This window comes from Leptonychotes weddellii, chromosome 2 (genome assembly GCF_054177405.1).
Source record: "Leptonychotes weddellii isolate Sample4059 chromosome 2, ASM5417740v2, whole genome shotgun sequence".
NCBI lineage: Eukaryota > Metazoa > Chordata > Mammalia > Carnivora > Phocidae > Leptonychotes > Leptonychotes weddellii.
In genome coordinates, this window is record NC_138370.1 from 174,099,257 (window position 1) to 174,115,596 (window position 16,340).

Here is a 16,340-nt window from a genome sequence, read left to right on the forward strand (position 1 = left end):
GTTCCGTTTACTCCTGGAATGGACAGAGGTGCTCCTTCTCAGCAGATGGAAAGGCCCCGAGGGGAAGAGAGGTACCTCCAAAATAAATCACCCTCCCCGGACTGCAGCCTCCGAGCCCCCTCGCTCCTGCCTGCCCGCGTCCCTTCCAACAGCCGCCTGCGTGGGCAGGGGCTCCCCAGCCCAGGGCCGTGTCCTTTCTCAGAATGGCCAACAGTCGCCCAGAGCCGGCAGCTTACCTTCATGCTTATAGGTCATCTCCTGGCAGCCGGAAAAGTACAGACACACCAGGGCACAGAGACAGAGAAAGAAGGAGAAGTACAGCACAAAGAGGATGTACTCCATCGCGGGGCTCAGAGGCAGAGCCCACTAGCCCGCGTGCGCCCGGTGAGCCCAGAGCAGCCTCTCTGGCACCTGCTCCCAGGCCTCTCCAGCGCTAGGGGGAAGCACCGCTTCTCCCCTGGAACATTCTCCTCCCCTCCACCACGCCCAGCCCACTGTGTCTGAGGCTTCCTGCCGACTCCCGTGCCTGCAGCTCTGTGATCAGCCTCCGGCGGCCAGCTCCAGGGCAGATCCAGGGGCTGAGAGCAGCCGGTTTCCAAGATCTGGGCTGGCACCGTCGGCACCCAGGACAGCTTCCGCGCTGGTGCATTCTCTGGGGGCCGCCCTCCTGGCACTGCCCTGCCACAGGCCCTGGGTCCCTGGGCAAGCGCAAGGCCCCTGGGAACAGCGCTAGCAACGGTGACGTGGGGAGAGCTTTCTTCAGGCCCAGAGCCTCCTGCGCTTGGGCAAGTTCTCTGTCTGTCCCCCGAGCACCCCACACGCAACCCGGACTAGCTAAACTCATGGGCTTCTCAGCAGTCCTATTTTATTTATACAGACTGAGCAAACCAGGATCCACACCTGGGGCGCCCACGGGAGCCTGCATTTCTTGGAGAAGCTTCTCTCAGCAGAACAGCAAAAGTAAGATCCCGCACATTGGAAAAAATAGATCGATAATACCATTAAAAAGGAAACTGCTATACTTGGAAAGATATTCATGCCATATTAAAAGGCAAAGGACCATCACAAAAAGAAAAATATAGACAATCAGGTTCATATGTATATTTCAATTGTAATAATGCTTGATACTCTGCTCCTCCCAAAGTATCCATGATATGAGCTATGTAACCACATCATAGCCTTTCACTCATGTTTCCAAATAAGCTCCCCCCCTCCACCCAGGCGGAGTTGGGACTAGCTCAGGAATGAGCCTGTAACCAACCTGAGCCAAGGAGCACCAGCCCTGGGACTTTTGCTGGAGCCACTGAGGAGAGATGCCCTCCCGCCACAGAAGTTGCTAGGCAGGAGTAACGCCAGCTTACAGCTGCTGAAGCCAATCAGGGCACCACATGGGGAGAGCCCGCCTGAGAAAGAGGCCAGCCCATGCAGAAAGCAGAGTAGAAAGGGAGAGAGACAGGTTCCGGGCAATATTGTGTAAGCATCTGGATCCAGCTGTGCCTGCAACCAGCTATCTCTGGACTTCTCAGCTATATAAATTCTTTTCCTTTCTTAAATGACTTTTAGTTTTTGACACTCACAGTTAAGAGAATCTTGGCTAATGGGAGAGGGGGAGATAATCCCAGAAATTATGCTATCTGCAAGCTGAGTTTGCTCAGAGGCTGGCTGGTGACAGAGCTGTGGGGAAGGACAGCCCAGGAACGAAGTCGAGTGGAAACAACCCTACAGGGAAAATAAGATTCCTTTAGCCACTTAGAAATGGAAAGCATGGCACATGATGACAAATGCCCAGGAGCCCCAGCCACGGAAGGTGGTGTGCTCTGTCTTCTGTTCCAAAGCAACTGCCACCACAGAGCTGCAGGCTTGGCCTTGGGGGACACAAGGTCAAGTGTGGATAGGCCCCAAGCGTCTGATGAGAATGGATGCAGGAGCCCCTGCAGGGTGCAGGAGGACCATGAGTGACCTGCCAGAAGGGATCCGCCCAGGCATCAGCTGCTTCCTGGTGACAGCAGCTCCAGGGGCCATTCGGGGACGAGGGGCCCCCGGCACTGACACTTGGGCCCCGGGAAGGGCGGTTCTTCCCACGGCACTCTGATGTTTCTCAGCGATCTTCCCGGCCTCTCACAAATGATGGCTAGCTACTGTCTAAAGGGCATCGAGAGCTCACCTCGCTGTTACCTGTGACGGCCTCTCTTTTGAAAAAGGTGACACGAATGAGAACCAGGGAAATGAAGAGCAGGGCCTGGGAATCTGCATTCAACAGATCCGCCAAAGGAAAGCTACTGATGTAAGGGGAAGGGAGAAGGAAAAATCATAATTTATGGATCCCTGACTACATGCCAGACACAGAGCCAGATGCTCTGTTTGGTCTCCTGGATGGGACAATCATGGTGAGAGCCAGGAAACAGGCTCCCCGAGGTCAATGCCACATGGCCTGGAGCCAGACCTGACTCTCACGTGGCTGCCAGGCTACAGGGTCTCAGCCTCTCCCCAGATCCCAGCCCCACTTTAACCAAGGCGCGTGAGCCAACCGTGATGACTTTAGCCGTGCTCATGCACTCGGCTCTCTACTGAGACACGACTCCATGTTGCCGGATGGCAAGTTTTCCGAAAGCAAACCCGCCACCCACCCCAAGGCAGAGGCTCTGTTTAGGTTCATCCGTGATCCTGGTCCTTCTGCAGAGCGAGCCCGCCCTCCCCACACGGGGCCTGGGGAACCACTCAGGGTTCTCCTGCTACTCCCTGTGGAGGGCTGAACGAGCAGCGTGCTGGGGCAGAGACGCCCGCACCAGTCCTGTCCCCGGGAGCACAGTGAGACAGGGTCAGCGGCCCTCAGGGTGTGACGGTCTCCCTGGGATGAGGACATCACAGCCCTGCCATCCCTGCAAATGTAGCAGATTGGGGTGTGGGCGTGGAGCTGGAGAAGCCCCTCCAGGGGAAATGCAGAGTCCAGGGACTTCCAGAAAATTCTGGCACAAAAAATTGGGCCAAACAGAGGCCCGGGCAAAGTGTGGTAAAGCCCACGGATGCGCAACGGACAGAGCTCGAGGGAGGCATTGAAGGGGAGAAAGAAACTACTGAATCCCAGCAGCCTCTGGAAGGGAAGAGAGGAAAGCCACCCAGGCCCAAGAGATAACCCTGGGGGGTTCAAAACCTGCTCAGGTCCCCATCTGGCCCCGGATAGTGCCAGGAGAAAGTACGAACATGTGGGGGAAACTGCTCTACCCTGAATCTTGAGAAAAAGAAAAGAGGCTGTGGGTCATAGAAACAGTAAGTGGAAACGATCCTGAACCAGCTCAGAAAAATTCCCACGGAGACTCCCAAACTCCGCCTTCTAATGTCATTGAACTATTTCAATTAGGGACCGAACATCCCCATCCTTTGAGATGGTCCAGTGTCATGCCAACGCACTTTACCTGTAAAAGCAATTTGCTTATTCAATCAACAGCTACACAGGGACACCTACTCTGTGCTGAGACAGTGAGCGGGGCGTGGTGAGCGGGACACAGCCACCACTCTCCTCACCTGTGTCCATGCAAGCCCAGCAAACCCCAAGTCCGTTCTAGGCCTTTGTAAAGTTCTCATCCCACGAGCACATTCAGAAATGGGAAAAGGGAAAACAGAATCCTTCCTTACTCTGCGAATTCTGATATAGGCTTGAAAAACGGAGTCAGGGCTCAACAGTGGGTCTCCCGAAAACCCTCCTTGGAAGCTTCATGGGTGTATAATGCTGCAGTATGTCCGGTTCCTCAGTCAAGCCGGAGGCCTTTCGACTGTTGCTTTTTCAACATGCCCCGTGATGCCCATGGCCTTCATGCACGTTAATGGCAGCCATGCAAAATGATGCGTCTCTTCCGTACAGCACAGGGGGTCCCGCGTTCTCCACCAAAGCCTTCACACCCTGTGATCCATAGCCCACCTTCTGGGAATCTACCCATGGGGACAGTCCAGACCCTGGACACAGCTTCCTGGACAAAGGGAGGCCACTGCGGTGGCATTTGCAGAAGCAGAATGTCCAGTCACTTCATGGAACGGGCAGCACTCAGGGACAAGAGGAGACCTGGCCCAGAACAAGCTGTCTACGTAGGCATAAACACACTCACTCACTCACTGCAACAGCACTGAGAGCTGCCAGGAGCTGAAAGCTAACGTGCCCAGCCCGGAATGGTGAACACATTTATGGCCCATCTACTCAACGGATTATGTAGCCATAAAAATTTCTATTTATGATGACGGAGTCATAACATGGATACGTGCTTCGTAGTACAATGTTAAGGGGGAAAAAAAAAAACACCAGAAAGCAAAGTGGATTCTACAGTTATAGTTACGTTATTAAGAAAAAGAGGGGAGAGAACAAAGGCTTGGGGGGGGTGTTGGGGGGGGTTTGCCTTAAAATGCCCTTCGTCCACCTTGACTTGGTGGTGCAAGCTTGGCCTTTGGAGCCCAGACTTGAGTTTGAACCCCTGCCTTGTCAATCCACTTTGTCTCTTTGAGCTATTTCTATGTTGTGTACCCGCATGCTTCCCGTAGCCGTCAAATGGGAAAAACAACGCTGACCTCACGGGGTTGCCGAGAGGATGAAATGGGGCGGTGTATGCACCACCACTTAGCCAAGTGGCCAAGTTCGGCCCACAGATAGATTTTATTTGGACCACAGATTTTGCCAACATTTAAAATCCTCAGATTTTATATAAAATAAGGTGCTTTAGGGTGAATTGGGTCCCCCCAAGAAAGACATGTTGAAGCCCTATCCCCAGTACTCCATTAACATGAGGTCATAGCAGAGCAGGGCGGGCCCCTGATCCCATACGACTGGTGTCCTTATAAGAAGACAGCCATGGGACGGACGCACAGGGAGGACGGCCTCTGACCGCAAGAGCAGAGGGTGGGGTCATGCAGCTGCAAGACCAGGAATGTTAGAGTGCCGGGAAATCACCAGAAGCTAAAAGAGCCCAGGAAGGATTCCCCTATGGGTCTCAGAGGGGGCTCAACCCTGCCGACACCTTGACCTTGGACCTCCAGACTCCAAAACTATGAGACAATATGTTTGCATTGTTCTCGCCGCCCCCCTCCCCCTGCCGGGATGGGGTACTTTGTTACAGCCACCCCAGGAAACTAATGCAGAAGGGTCCCCACTTCCCTCAAACCCCTGGAATGTGTGACACCTGCTGCTGGGGGCTTGGTTCACCGCAGGCCCCAGCGCTCCCTACTGCCACTCCGATATGAAAGCCTCAACATTGGTGGCTATGCATAGCACATCAGCACCGCTGTTTTCTTGAGAGAAGAGAAAAGTTTCAGGACCATATCTCTATCCAAAGACAAACCAGGAGGGACATCCAGTTCAACAGAAGGGAGAGCAGACCCACGTCTTCGTGGCAGTGAAAAAAATGTTCACAGGTTTAAATGCAAACCAAGTCTTTTTTTTTTTTTTTTTTTTTTTTTTACACCTGCCCCAATTTACTCTTTTCATTCCAGCCCAGTCCCTGCGGCGTCTGAATGTTCCCGGCCAGCAGTGCTCTCTGCCAGGACATTTGGGCACTGTCTTTATAAGACCACATTTTCCAAAGAGAACGGTTCTGCGTTATTCCAGAAAAATCCCAAAGCTCCTGACTTTGTCAGAACAGGATATAAGATGTTATAAACCAAGCCTGAGCGCCCTTTAAATCCTTCAAAATGTCTAAGTATTTATGCTTTTAATTTTGGGTGAGCAGCGCCTGAGGCCCACATACAGAATCCATCGGTAAGTTTTCCATGAATAAATTACAATCGCTGGCCCATGGCCATAACTGATGACGCTTTGAGAGACGCCGTAACGGCTTTCTCCCCATCAGACATGCGGAGACATGAGTGTCTCTGCCTCGAGGACCCCCTATGGATTGCTCACATTTCCCTGCTCCTGGACCATCCGCGCTGCAGCCTGGGCGGGGCCACAAAGCGGGACAGATGCACCACTGCGGGCTTACCTTGGGGGGCTTCAGACTTTTCCCGCGATGTCTTTTGGAGCGCAGGAGCCGTTCCCTCTCCTAGAAGGAGACACACCTGTTGGCATTTGCAGCCAGCTCACATCACACCAGCCAACCCACCGGCCCTCACCCCGTGCCTGCCTGTCCGCACTGGGCGTGGGTCAGTCCAAGTTCTGAGCACCGGCGTGATGGCTGCTTCCCAGAACTGCAAACTATGGGGCCACCCGGTTTACTCAAGTCCTTAACAAGACTGGGACTGTCTTGAGAAAAATCCCCAAATATGCCAATCCTGAAAGCCCCAGCCTGTGTGCTTTGGGGGCTGGAAGCTGTAAAGCCCTGGGCAGTGTGGACTAGTGAGGTCTGCAGCCCAGGATGAAATAGCTTGTGGCTGAGTTCAGACTGAGCTGGGACCAAATCCCCAGGGACCTCCTCCGGACCAGGTGATGCACTTTATTCCTCTGACTTCAGGTTCTTCCTTTGCTCTACGGGGCTAGAACCCACAATGCAGTGTGGAGGCTGTGGCCACCTGGTGGCCGCCGTCAGGAAGAATGGTGTCTGCAGAGCAGTAGAAGGTGTGCAGCCTTCTATCCCAGGCAAAACCAGGACATCTCTCCCTCCTAACCAAGCCCTGCTTTCCCCCTTGGCTGCCAAGAAACCCAGAGACAAATCTGGTGCTTGGTTCCAGCCCCTATGGTCCACCTACTTGTCCCTCCTCATCTCAGTGGATGTGACTTTCTGTATTTCCTCTAGTCTCTGGTTTATTATTCCTTTTTCAACTGTATCATCATTTTATTGAAGGTGTGTTTATCTTATGCTGTATCAAGTCTGTGTAATGAAGACAGATGAGAGGATGGGTGGACAGATGGAAGGAAGAGGGATGGAAGAAAGGAGGGGAGGGTGGGAAGGTGGATAGATGGATGGATGGATGGATGGATGGAAGAAAAGAGGGAAGAAAGGAGGGGAGGATGGGAAGGCAGGTAGATGGATGGAAAGAAGAAGAGATGGAAGGAGGATGGGAAATGGGAGTATGGATGGATGAGAAGAAGGCTGGAGGGATAGAATGGATTAGTGGGTGGAAGGAAGGAGAGAAGGAGTTAAAGAGAGAGGAAGATAAGCCAGCAATGTGACCTGGACAATTATGGTCAAAGCTTCTTCTAGAATTTTCATCACTGGTTTGTCTACACTTTGAAGACCCATGAATGGAACCACCACATTCCCTCTTGGGCAATAAGAACACGCTTTGCTTCTAAGATCCAACTGAAGCTTAATACAAATGCTCCCTTATGATGCCTAAGCTCCTTTCACAGTCAGCTGGAGAATCCTCTGGATATAACACTCTACCTACTAAGACATACTCATCTCCCCTTAATCTTACACACACAGAGTCTTAGTAAGCCCTTCAAATTCTAGTCTGATTATAAGGTTCAGGCTTTCAAGTTCATGGTCTGCGACAACTGAGCTAAAAGAAAAAAAAAAAAAAAAGACTTCTCAGGGACAAATCGTGCCCACTCTGTAGAGGCCAGAAGACTCATTCTCAAAACTGATGCTTCCTCTTAACGACAGCAAATCAGGGAGAAGATTTGAGAAAAAGAGTAGCCATGGAAACGGCTCCCAGTTTATACAAAGTCCGAGGCTGCTTTCGGGCCGAATAAAGCAGGGAGGTGCCCGGGATGAGCTCCGTGAGGCCCCGCCTGCTTTAGCAGCTGCGCCCTGGAGCCTCCACGCCATTCCTGACATCGTGTCCCTTGGCGCCACACCAAGCACAGACATACCAGTGAGAGGTCGTCGATGACATGCTGCTGCTCCAGCACCTGCAGCCGCAGGAACTCGATCTCCTGCTCGTCCCTGGTCAGGCTGAGGTCATTCAAGGAAGTGTGTCGCTTCAGAGACGCCTGGGCAGACAGCTTTTCTTTCTGCAGCCAGAGGGAGAGAGGAAGGATGACGGCCAGCCGGTCCCCAGGCTGGAGGAAGCGACAGATACAGACCAGAAGCCAGCATGGGGCCCGGCCAGCAGGGTCCACTGCTGAGAGAAAGGGCTGGGCAGGCACGGGGGTGGGAGGTGGTCACCCAAACCGGGCCCTGGAAGCTGGACGAGGAAGCTGGGGAGGCAAGCCCACCACCAGTGATCACACACCCTCACTCCTGGGCCTGCTGGGGACACCGGGAAGAGGGCCTTGCACCCCACAGAGCCTCAGTCTCGTTGCTGTAAATGGGGTGACTCACCCTACCTTGGACAATGAACCTCAGACTCTTGCACAGACCATCACAGACCAGAACCGCCCTGACCACAAAGACGAGCCACTCTTGTCGGAGAGAATGCAAATTCCTTATGCAGAGAAAGCCCTCGGAGCAGAAATGGCCACAGCTTTTCACCTAGTAAGCGTGCACTAGAACCAGGTACGCTGGGAGGCCTTGCCCTGCCACCACTCCATCCTCCAGACAACCCTCGATGCTGGTATTGCCATCCCCACTTTCTGGATGAAGGCACTGAGGGGCAGAAGGAATGAGGGGTGCATCTAAGGCCACGGGGGTGGCAGGCAACAGAACACAAGCCCGGCCCAGCTGCGGGGCACTGAGGGCCCAGAGAAGTGGGAGCAGGGGGGATGGGCGCGGACTGAGACCCTCATGAGCTTCCTGGGGGAGGCAGGGGCCGCGGGGAGAACATGGACTGTGAGGGTCAGGGCTGGAGAATCCCAGACGGAGACCAAAACTCGGGGCTGGTGGTCCCAGGTAGCCAATGACTCACCATTTCCACATTTTCCCTTGTGAGGTTCTTGATTTTCTCCTCCATCCTCTGGATGCTCTGTAGCAAATCCTCATTCTTCTTGTTCATTCGCTTGTTCTTCTCCACAAGGGGCTTCAGCTGGACCTCGGTCTCCCGGGAACGTTTCAGCTACGATCAGAAAGACACAGAAGGCCGGTGGCTTTAACACCCAGTGAACTGCTGACGTCACACCATGGAGGCCGGCAGGGATCCAGCCTGGGCCTTCCTTGGGACTGGAGCTGCCACTGTTAGGACCACATTTCCTGAATGGCACAAACCTCCAAAAAGATCCCACAGACACCTGGCTTCCAAACACAATGTCCTATGTGAGGCTCAGAGGGCCCTGGTTAAGGCAAGAGAAGGAGGCTGCAGCCCAACAGGGAGGCTCACAGATCTGCCTCAGGGCCCCCTGTCCACTAGTCTGCACTTCCTCCACCTCTGGGCATAACCCCCAGGGGTCAGGAGTCACAGGCATAAAAGTCAATCCAGTGACCTAGCCGCTCTTGGCCACCATTCTCCCCCAAAGTGCAGACCTAGCAGAAAGCTCTGCCTTCTTCGGGCAACAGGGAAGGCCTGGGCACCACTCATTGCCAGACTCCGTGCTGGGGATACAAAGATAAGTAGGGTGGGCATTAGCCCTGGAGGCGCCCCCCGAGTCTTGACAACCGGCAGGGTATCCTTCCAGTCTCTCTTGTCTGATTGGCATTGGGGGAGCCCCTCTTGGGGCTGGGGCTGGGTCAAAGGATGGCACAACAGGGTATCCTCCCAGCGGATGGAAGAGGAGGGCAAAGTCAGTAAAGGAGGAATGAACGTGGTGAGACAAGAACACAGCTCGCTCAGTGCAGAGGAAACACAGGATGTGGGGTGATGCTCAGAGGAAGCGTGGGCACAGCGAGGCCTGGTTGAGGGATCTGGAGAGCTCTGTCACTTAGTTTCTACCCCTGGACCTTGAGGGCTTCGAAGAACGAGCCCTCTGTGGTCAGGTCTGCCTTCTAGAACAAACTGTGGTAAGCCTCGCCGGGCTTATTCAACCCTCCCCACAACCCGAGGACGGGGTCCCATCCCCATCTCCCAGACAGAGAACCCGACTGCAAAGAGCCGGGGCGCTGTGCTCCTAGCCACACAGAAAGTCCTGGAACCGAGAATCAAGCTCATGGACTGACCGCAGATCCCTGATTTGGGGGACCAAGCTGTCAAGGAAGATAAAAAAGTTGGAGAAGCATCCATTCATATATAAAATGGACCTTTGATCCATGGGTTCTTCTTCTGGAAATGTACTCCATGCAAAGGAACCTGATCAGCCTAGAGATCCGCCAGTAAAGGACTGAGTGAATGACCCATGGTAGGTCCGCATCGTGGAGTGTGGGCTGCTGAGCAGACAGCATCAGTCAGCATGTCCTGCTGGGCAGGGCTGTAACCCACAAAGCAAGTTGCAGAACAATAATACAGAGGGGAAATAGCCCATTCATAACTGTAAAACAACAACAGAAAGTCCCTTAGGGTGTCGATATGTTTACACGAGCATTAAAACCATGTAAGAACCACCTCAAAGAGCTAAGGGTAGTTATTTCATGATTTTAAGATCAAAGTGCTGGCTAGCTGGTCGATTTCTGCTTTAAACACTTCAGGGTGCTCCGAATTGTTTCAAGCAAGCTACATTTGTTTCTAATCTTCTTAGTAAACTATACTGTAGCCCACGAGGGACTTTTTTTTTAGTTCATGAATATTTACGTGGAAAGCGTACATCTAATATTAGACATATGGTCTGATTAAAGCCATTTAAAAATATGCCTTTAAAAATACTTGAAGGAAATGAATTAATCTTGATCCTGTTACAATTGTGAAAAGGTTGGGGCGCCTGGGTGGCTCAGTTGGTTAAGTGTCTGTCTGCCTTTGGCTCAGGTCATGATCTCAGGGTCCTGGGATCGAGCCCCACATTAGGCTCCCTGCTCAGTTGGGAGTCTGCTTCTCCTTCTCCCTCTGTTCCCCCTGCTTGTGTGCACTCTCTCTCTCTCTCTCTCTGACAAATAAATAAATAAAATCTTCAAAAAAATTTTTTTTTAATTTTTTAAAAATTGCGAAAAGGTAACATTCATTAACACTGTTCATCTCCCGTGTTCTTCAGATATGATATAGATGGACTTATTTTCATAATAAAATTTAGAATCAACAGGAATATGATGAGGTGTTTGTCAAGAAGTTTATGTACCAACTCCCACTTCATAAAAATTCATTTGGCTGTTTATCCAGCAAATTTATGTGTATTCAATAAACTGCTCTTTTTACTACAGATTTATATTTTTATTTTTATTTTTTTTAAAGATTTTTTTATTTATTTATTTGAGACAGAGAGAATGAGAGAGAGAGAGCACATGAGAGGGGGGAGGGTCAGAGGCAGAAGCAGGCTCCCTGCTGAGCAGGGAGCCCGATGCGGGACTCGATCCAGGGACTCCAGGATCATGACCTGAGCCGAAGGCAGTCGCTTAACCAACTGAGCCACCCAGGCGCCCCAGATTTATATTTTTAACCCAAAGTCCCGTTCATTATTTTAAAATTAGAAATCCGTGAACTTTTATGCAAAAAATAAACGTGATCCATAATCACACCACCTAAAACAACATCCAATATCCAGCACGATGACAATGGATTTTTGTTCTGTAAACTGCTTATCATTTAATCTACCGCGAGCCCATTTCCATGGCAAATAAATAGGATCTGTATCACCATTCTTAATGATGGGACACAATGCATTGCATAAATGGTCCGTAATGATGTTTCCCAGTACTTGAGTATTGAACAATTGGGCTTTTGTTTCGTTTCGGGTCGGTTTTGGTCGCTAGCATAAACAACACTGTAGTGAACATCCTGTCCACACCCCTCACGTCTCCCTCCGACTGTTTGCTCAGGATAAATTCCTGTAGAAACAAAGGGCAGTCACAGCTTTCTTCACTGAGCACACGCTAGATTTTTAATCAGAGATTAATGAGAAAGAAAGTAAAGAAAACCAGAAGGTCTCCACACTGTGTGTTCAAGGCAGGCTTTGCGGCCCCAGGGCCGTTTCCTCATGCACTACAAGGGCACCATCTGTGTCTCAGGGGCCTGATTACCAGTTCGTTCCTCTCGTCTGCCAGTAGGGTATTTCTGTCCTCCAGCTTCCGTATCACCGAGTTCAGCTCGGCAATTTTTAGCTGGAATCGCCGCACGTCTCGCTCATCCATATGTTGATCCTAAGAAAAACGTCAAGATACAAATGTACTTTGAAGAAGCTTACAGGACTCCAAGCACTCTCAGAAAACCCATGGGATGTGACCGAGAGCTCCTTGTTGGGAGGCCCAAAGCCAGGTGGGGCTCCCTGAAGTTGAGCCACACAGACCGGCACCCCACGTCCCAACAGGGACTCACGGGAAGACTTCATCTCCAAGTGACAAGACCACGAAGACCTCCAATGGCTCCCGAACAGCCAAATGTGATCTCTGGGGACCTTCACGTCTGAGCCCCCATCCGCTGTGCCTCTCTTACAAAGGCCCATCATGGCCACGCTAGGACATTCCTCAAGACCCACTGGGCCAATCTTGCTGACCACTGAAATGCCAGCACCTCATATGGGATCTGCACAGAGCATGCATGACAGACATTCAAACATGTGGTGATTGAATGAGTGAGTGAATGAATGAATGAGTGAATGAGTGAGTGCGTGCTGCTTCAGCCTCCTCTGTGCACATTAAGCACCAAGCTGTTGCCCCCAAAGCCCTTTCCTGCTGGCTAAGCCCCTACCCATCTTGCAGGACTCCGACTTCAAGACTGGGCCCCCTTCCTATGCTCCTATCGCACATGCACACAGATGTCTTCATTTCCTTCTTGTCCACTGAGCTCAGGACGGCTGGAGGCACAAGCAGCTGGATGCTCACCTCTATATCCCCAGGCCTGGGCCTGGCACATCATGAATGTCAGCTCGTTTAGGGAGGAAGGGAGGGCAGGACAGATGGACGGATGGAAGGGAGGAAGGGCGTGAGGAGGCAGGCAGGCAAGGTAACCAGAAGCATGACCCATAGAAAGAAGGACAGGACCCAGTGCTTGCACCTGCCGCCGTCCCCCTCACCTGGATGCCCATGAGCTCTGCCATGTCCCCTATCCCAGGCGGGAGCTCTCTCTTTGGGCTACTGTGGTACCGTTCTGCCTCTTTGACCTGAACCAACTGCTCATCCAAAGCCTCCTTCTGAAGAAGCAGCTTCTGGGTCTGACCCGTCTGAACCCCCAGTTCCTTCTCCAAGGCCAGAATCACACGGTCCTTCCCTCTGATCTCATCCATCTGCAAAAGAGAAAGAATAAGCCATCAATCTAGGAACTCGCACAGGGAAATCTCTCCCTCGTTGGCCTGAGGCCCAGGAAACTGTTAAGCAGGACCATGGACCTGGGTCAGCTGAACTCAGAAAACTCAGGACATAGAGAGACCACAGCCCATGGCCCAGGCCCTGCTCCCCTGAGCACAGAGGAGCAGAGAAGTTATGGGTTCAGTGATCTATATGGCCAACTGGACACTTACCGGTGAAAGATATCTATGATCATGTCTCTCCCATCTTAATGAAAGAAAATAAAATCCTGACCCCCCCCCAGCCCCCTCCAGCCACCTCACCCCCCGTAGCTCAGCTTCTTCACAGAGTTGGTGGGTCTCATCTCCCACTCACTCCCCAAGCCTCTCCTGTCTGGTCACAGCCCCCACCCCCCCACCAAAATAGCTCCTGCTAAGGTCTTCAATGCTCCCCTGGCCCCCCAGTCCCACAGGACAACTTTCTGTCCTCCACCCTTCTCACCAGCATCTGGCCCATGAACCTCTCCCCCCACTCCAGCCCTCTGCCATGAGAGCTTGGTTTCTATCTTTACAGACCCACCTTGCTCTGGCCGCCATCAGAGTCTGCAGTTTCCAAGGCCTGGCCCTCTCCCCAGTCTGCACCCTTTCCCCAGGCAGCCACATCCTCACTCACGATATTAACTCCCCCCATCTGCTGCTGACACCCCAACGTATTCCCCAGGCCCTGACTTCTTGCGGAGCACCAGATTCATAGAACCAACTGGTTACTTGACATCTATGCTGGGGTCTCTAAAGGACCTCAGCCTCTCCACACGCGAACCTTCATGTAAGCCCCAGTTCGCCCAGCCTGCTCTTGTCCCGCATTCTCCAGAGGACACCAAGCAGAAAGAAGCTTACAGAAGAGAAAGCTTTGGCCCCGGGCCATAGACTTGCACTGATTCCAGACACAAAGCCAACAGCTGGGAACCTGCCCCAGTAAGGGTGCTGTGCTAGGGTTTGCACCCCCCAAATCCATGTCCTTCCTAGAACCTGAGAACATGATGTCATTTGGGAAAGGACAGTTGCAGATAGAATCAGTTAGGAGAAGGTCACCCTGGAGCAGGTGGGCCCTAATGACTGTGTCCTTAGAAGAGAGGAAGAGACACACAGACACACAGGGAGAAGGCTGGGTGGAGACAGAGGGCAGAGGCCGCAGGGATGGACGCAGGAGCCCGGGAACGTCATGGACTATCTGCAGCCCCAGTAACCAGAAGCAGCAAGCCCGGCTCCTCCCCGCGCCTTCAGAGAGCACAGCCCTGTGTCACCGGGATCTCAGACCTCCTGCCTCCAAAACTGCAAGCCAATACATTCCTGTTGCCTCAGCCACCCAGTCTGTGGCCCCTTCATTACAGTAGTCCCGGGAAACTGAGGCAGGCTTTAACAGGGAGAGGTTCCCAAGCACTGGGGTTTCATTCATTGACAAAAGCCACAAGAGTTTCGGCTACAGGGATGACTCTATCGTCGTGGGATTTAGGAATAAATGCTACTTGACCTAAGGCACACAAAAAGTTCTGAAAAGAACACCAATGCTTTAATAAGGCCGATTTTGATGGAATCCCCTCTGGATAAAGTCTGCAGGATATGCTATCTGTGGTGCTATTTAATGCGTATCTGGGGGGTCCCCCCATGCACGGAAGGATGGAAGCAATGCAATACTCTAGTGCTTTGATCACCCAGCCTATAAGTTACAGCCAGATGAGATCGACAACTTGGCACAGTGGAAAAAGCAAGCACAGTGTCCAGGGCAAGAAGTTAGGGACCGGGCACTAAGCTCCCGTTGGCAAGCTGTGTGACCTCAGCCAAGCCACATAACCTCTCTACACCTCAGCTTCTGCACATAGAAAAGGGGTCATAGGAATATCCACTCAAAAGGGGAGCAGAGACAAGCAGGCTGGTGGGGAACTGGGCCACTGGGCCTTGACCCCACCACTTCCCGGCCCCATCGCCTGGGTCATGTTCCCTGATTTCCTCCTGTGCCTCAGTGTTCTCATCTGTGAAATGGGGATAAGAACAACACATAACTACTAGGGATGTTTTGAGAATTAAATGTGTTAACACATGGAAAGCGGCCGGCATGGAACAGGCATTCCATAGACGCTAGCTCTGATGAGAGTTGTCCAATGGCACATAGTAGGTCTCCACAAACAGTAGCACCTGTTCTTCCTAGACTTTGTCTCCTTTACGTACTTAGATATTGAGGAAATGAATGAATACTGTAGATGTTTGAATTGTGGTCCCTAAAAAGACATGCCCACATCCTCACTTCAGACTCCTGTGAATGTGACCTCATTTGGGAAAAGGGTCTTTGCAGATGTCATTAAGTTAAAGACAGTAAAATGAGGAGATCGTCCTGGATTAACTGGGTAGGTCCTAAATCCACTGATGAGTGCCATTGTAAGAAGAAGAGAGGCCAGGGACAGAGAAGAGAAGCCACAGGGAGGAGGTCAGGTGAAGAGGGAGGAGAGGGCAACGCAGCACCAGGAGCCCCAGGAGCTGGGAGAGGAGGGAAGGAGCCTCCCCTGTAGCCTCCAGAGGGGCACAGCCCTACCCACACCTTGATTTCTGACTTCTGGCCTCTGGACTGTGCAAGAATCCACTTCTGTAGTTTTAAGCCACGAAGTTTGTGGCCATGTGTTAAGAAAGTCAGAGGACCACATCTTCTTTATCCATTCATCTGTTGAAGGGCATCTCGGCTCTTTCCACAGTTTGGCTATTGTGGACATTGCTGCTATGAACATTGGAGTGCATATGGTCCTTCTTTTCACTACATCTGTGTCTTTGGGGTAAACACCCAGGAGTGCAATTTCTGGGTTATAGGGTAGCTCTATTTTTAATTTTTTGAGGCACCTCCACCCTGTTTTCCAAAGTGGCTGTACCAACTTGCATTCCCACCAACAGTGTAAGAGGGTTCCCCTTTCTCCACAACCTCTCCAACATTTATTGTTTCTCCTGTCCATTTTTGCCATTCTAACTGGTGTAAGGTGGTATCTCAATGTGGTTTTGATTTGAATTTCCCCAATGGCTAATGATGATGAACATTTTTTCATGTGTCTATTAGCCATTTGTATGTCTTCTTCAGAGAAGTGTCTTTTCATATCTTCTGCCCATTTTTTGACTTGATTATTTGCTTTTTGGGTGTTGAGTTTGAGAAGTTCTTTATAGATCTTGGATACCAGTCCTTTATCTGTAGTGTCATTTGCAAAGAAGATGTGGTCCATATATACAACGGAATATTACTCAGCCATCAGAAAGGATGAATACCCAACTT

At 51.7% G+C, this 16,340-nt stretch overlaps 2 protein-coding genes across 2 annotated transcripts in view; both read right to left on the minus strand.

Moving 5' to 3' along the window:
• JAKMIP1 (janus kinase and microtubule interacting protein 1) overlaps positions 1–16,340 on the minus strand; it is a 122,533-nt gene that overhangs the window by 32,602 nt on the left and 73,591 nt on the right. The window contains exons 4-8 of the mRNA XM_081813178.1: positions 12,824–13,033; positions 11,832–11,951; positions 8,707–8,853; positions 7,733–7,873; positions 5,961–6,020 (exon numbers count right to left, since the gene is read on the minus strand). Coding sequence (XP_081669304.1) covers positions 5,961–6,020; positions 7,733–7,873; positions 8,707–8,853; positions 11,832–11,951; positions 12,824–13,033 — 678 coding nt within the window. The remainder of the gene's footprint in view (positions 1–5,960; positions 6,021–7,732; positions 7,874–8,706; positions 8,854–11,831; positions 11,952–12,823; positions 13,034–16,340) is intronic.
• LOC145720237 (uncharacterized) lies at positions 156–559 on the minus strand. Its single transcript, XM_081812656.1, has one exon. It carries the CDS (start codon positions 340–342, stop codon positions 199–201), a length of 144 nt encoding a protein of 47 aa, XP_081668782.1. The 5' UTR covers positions 343–559; the 3' UTR covers positions 156–198.

Excerpts from the sequence above, each read along its gene's own strand:
- LOC145720237 (XM_081812656.1), bottom strand. The coding sequence starts at position 342 with ATGGAGTACATCCTCTTTGTGCTGTACTTCTCCTTCTTTCTCTGTCTC.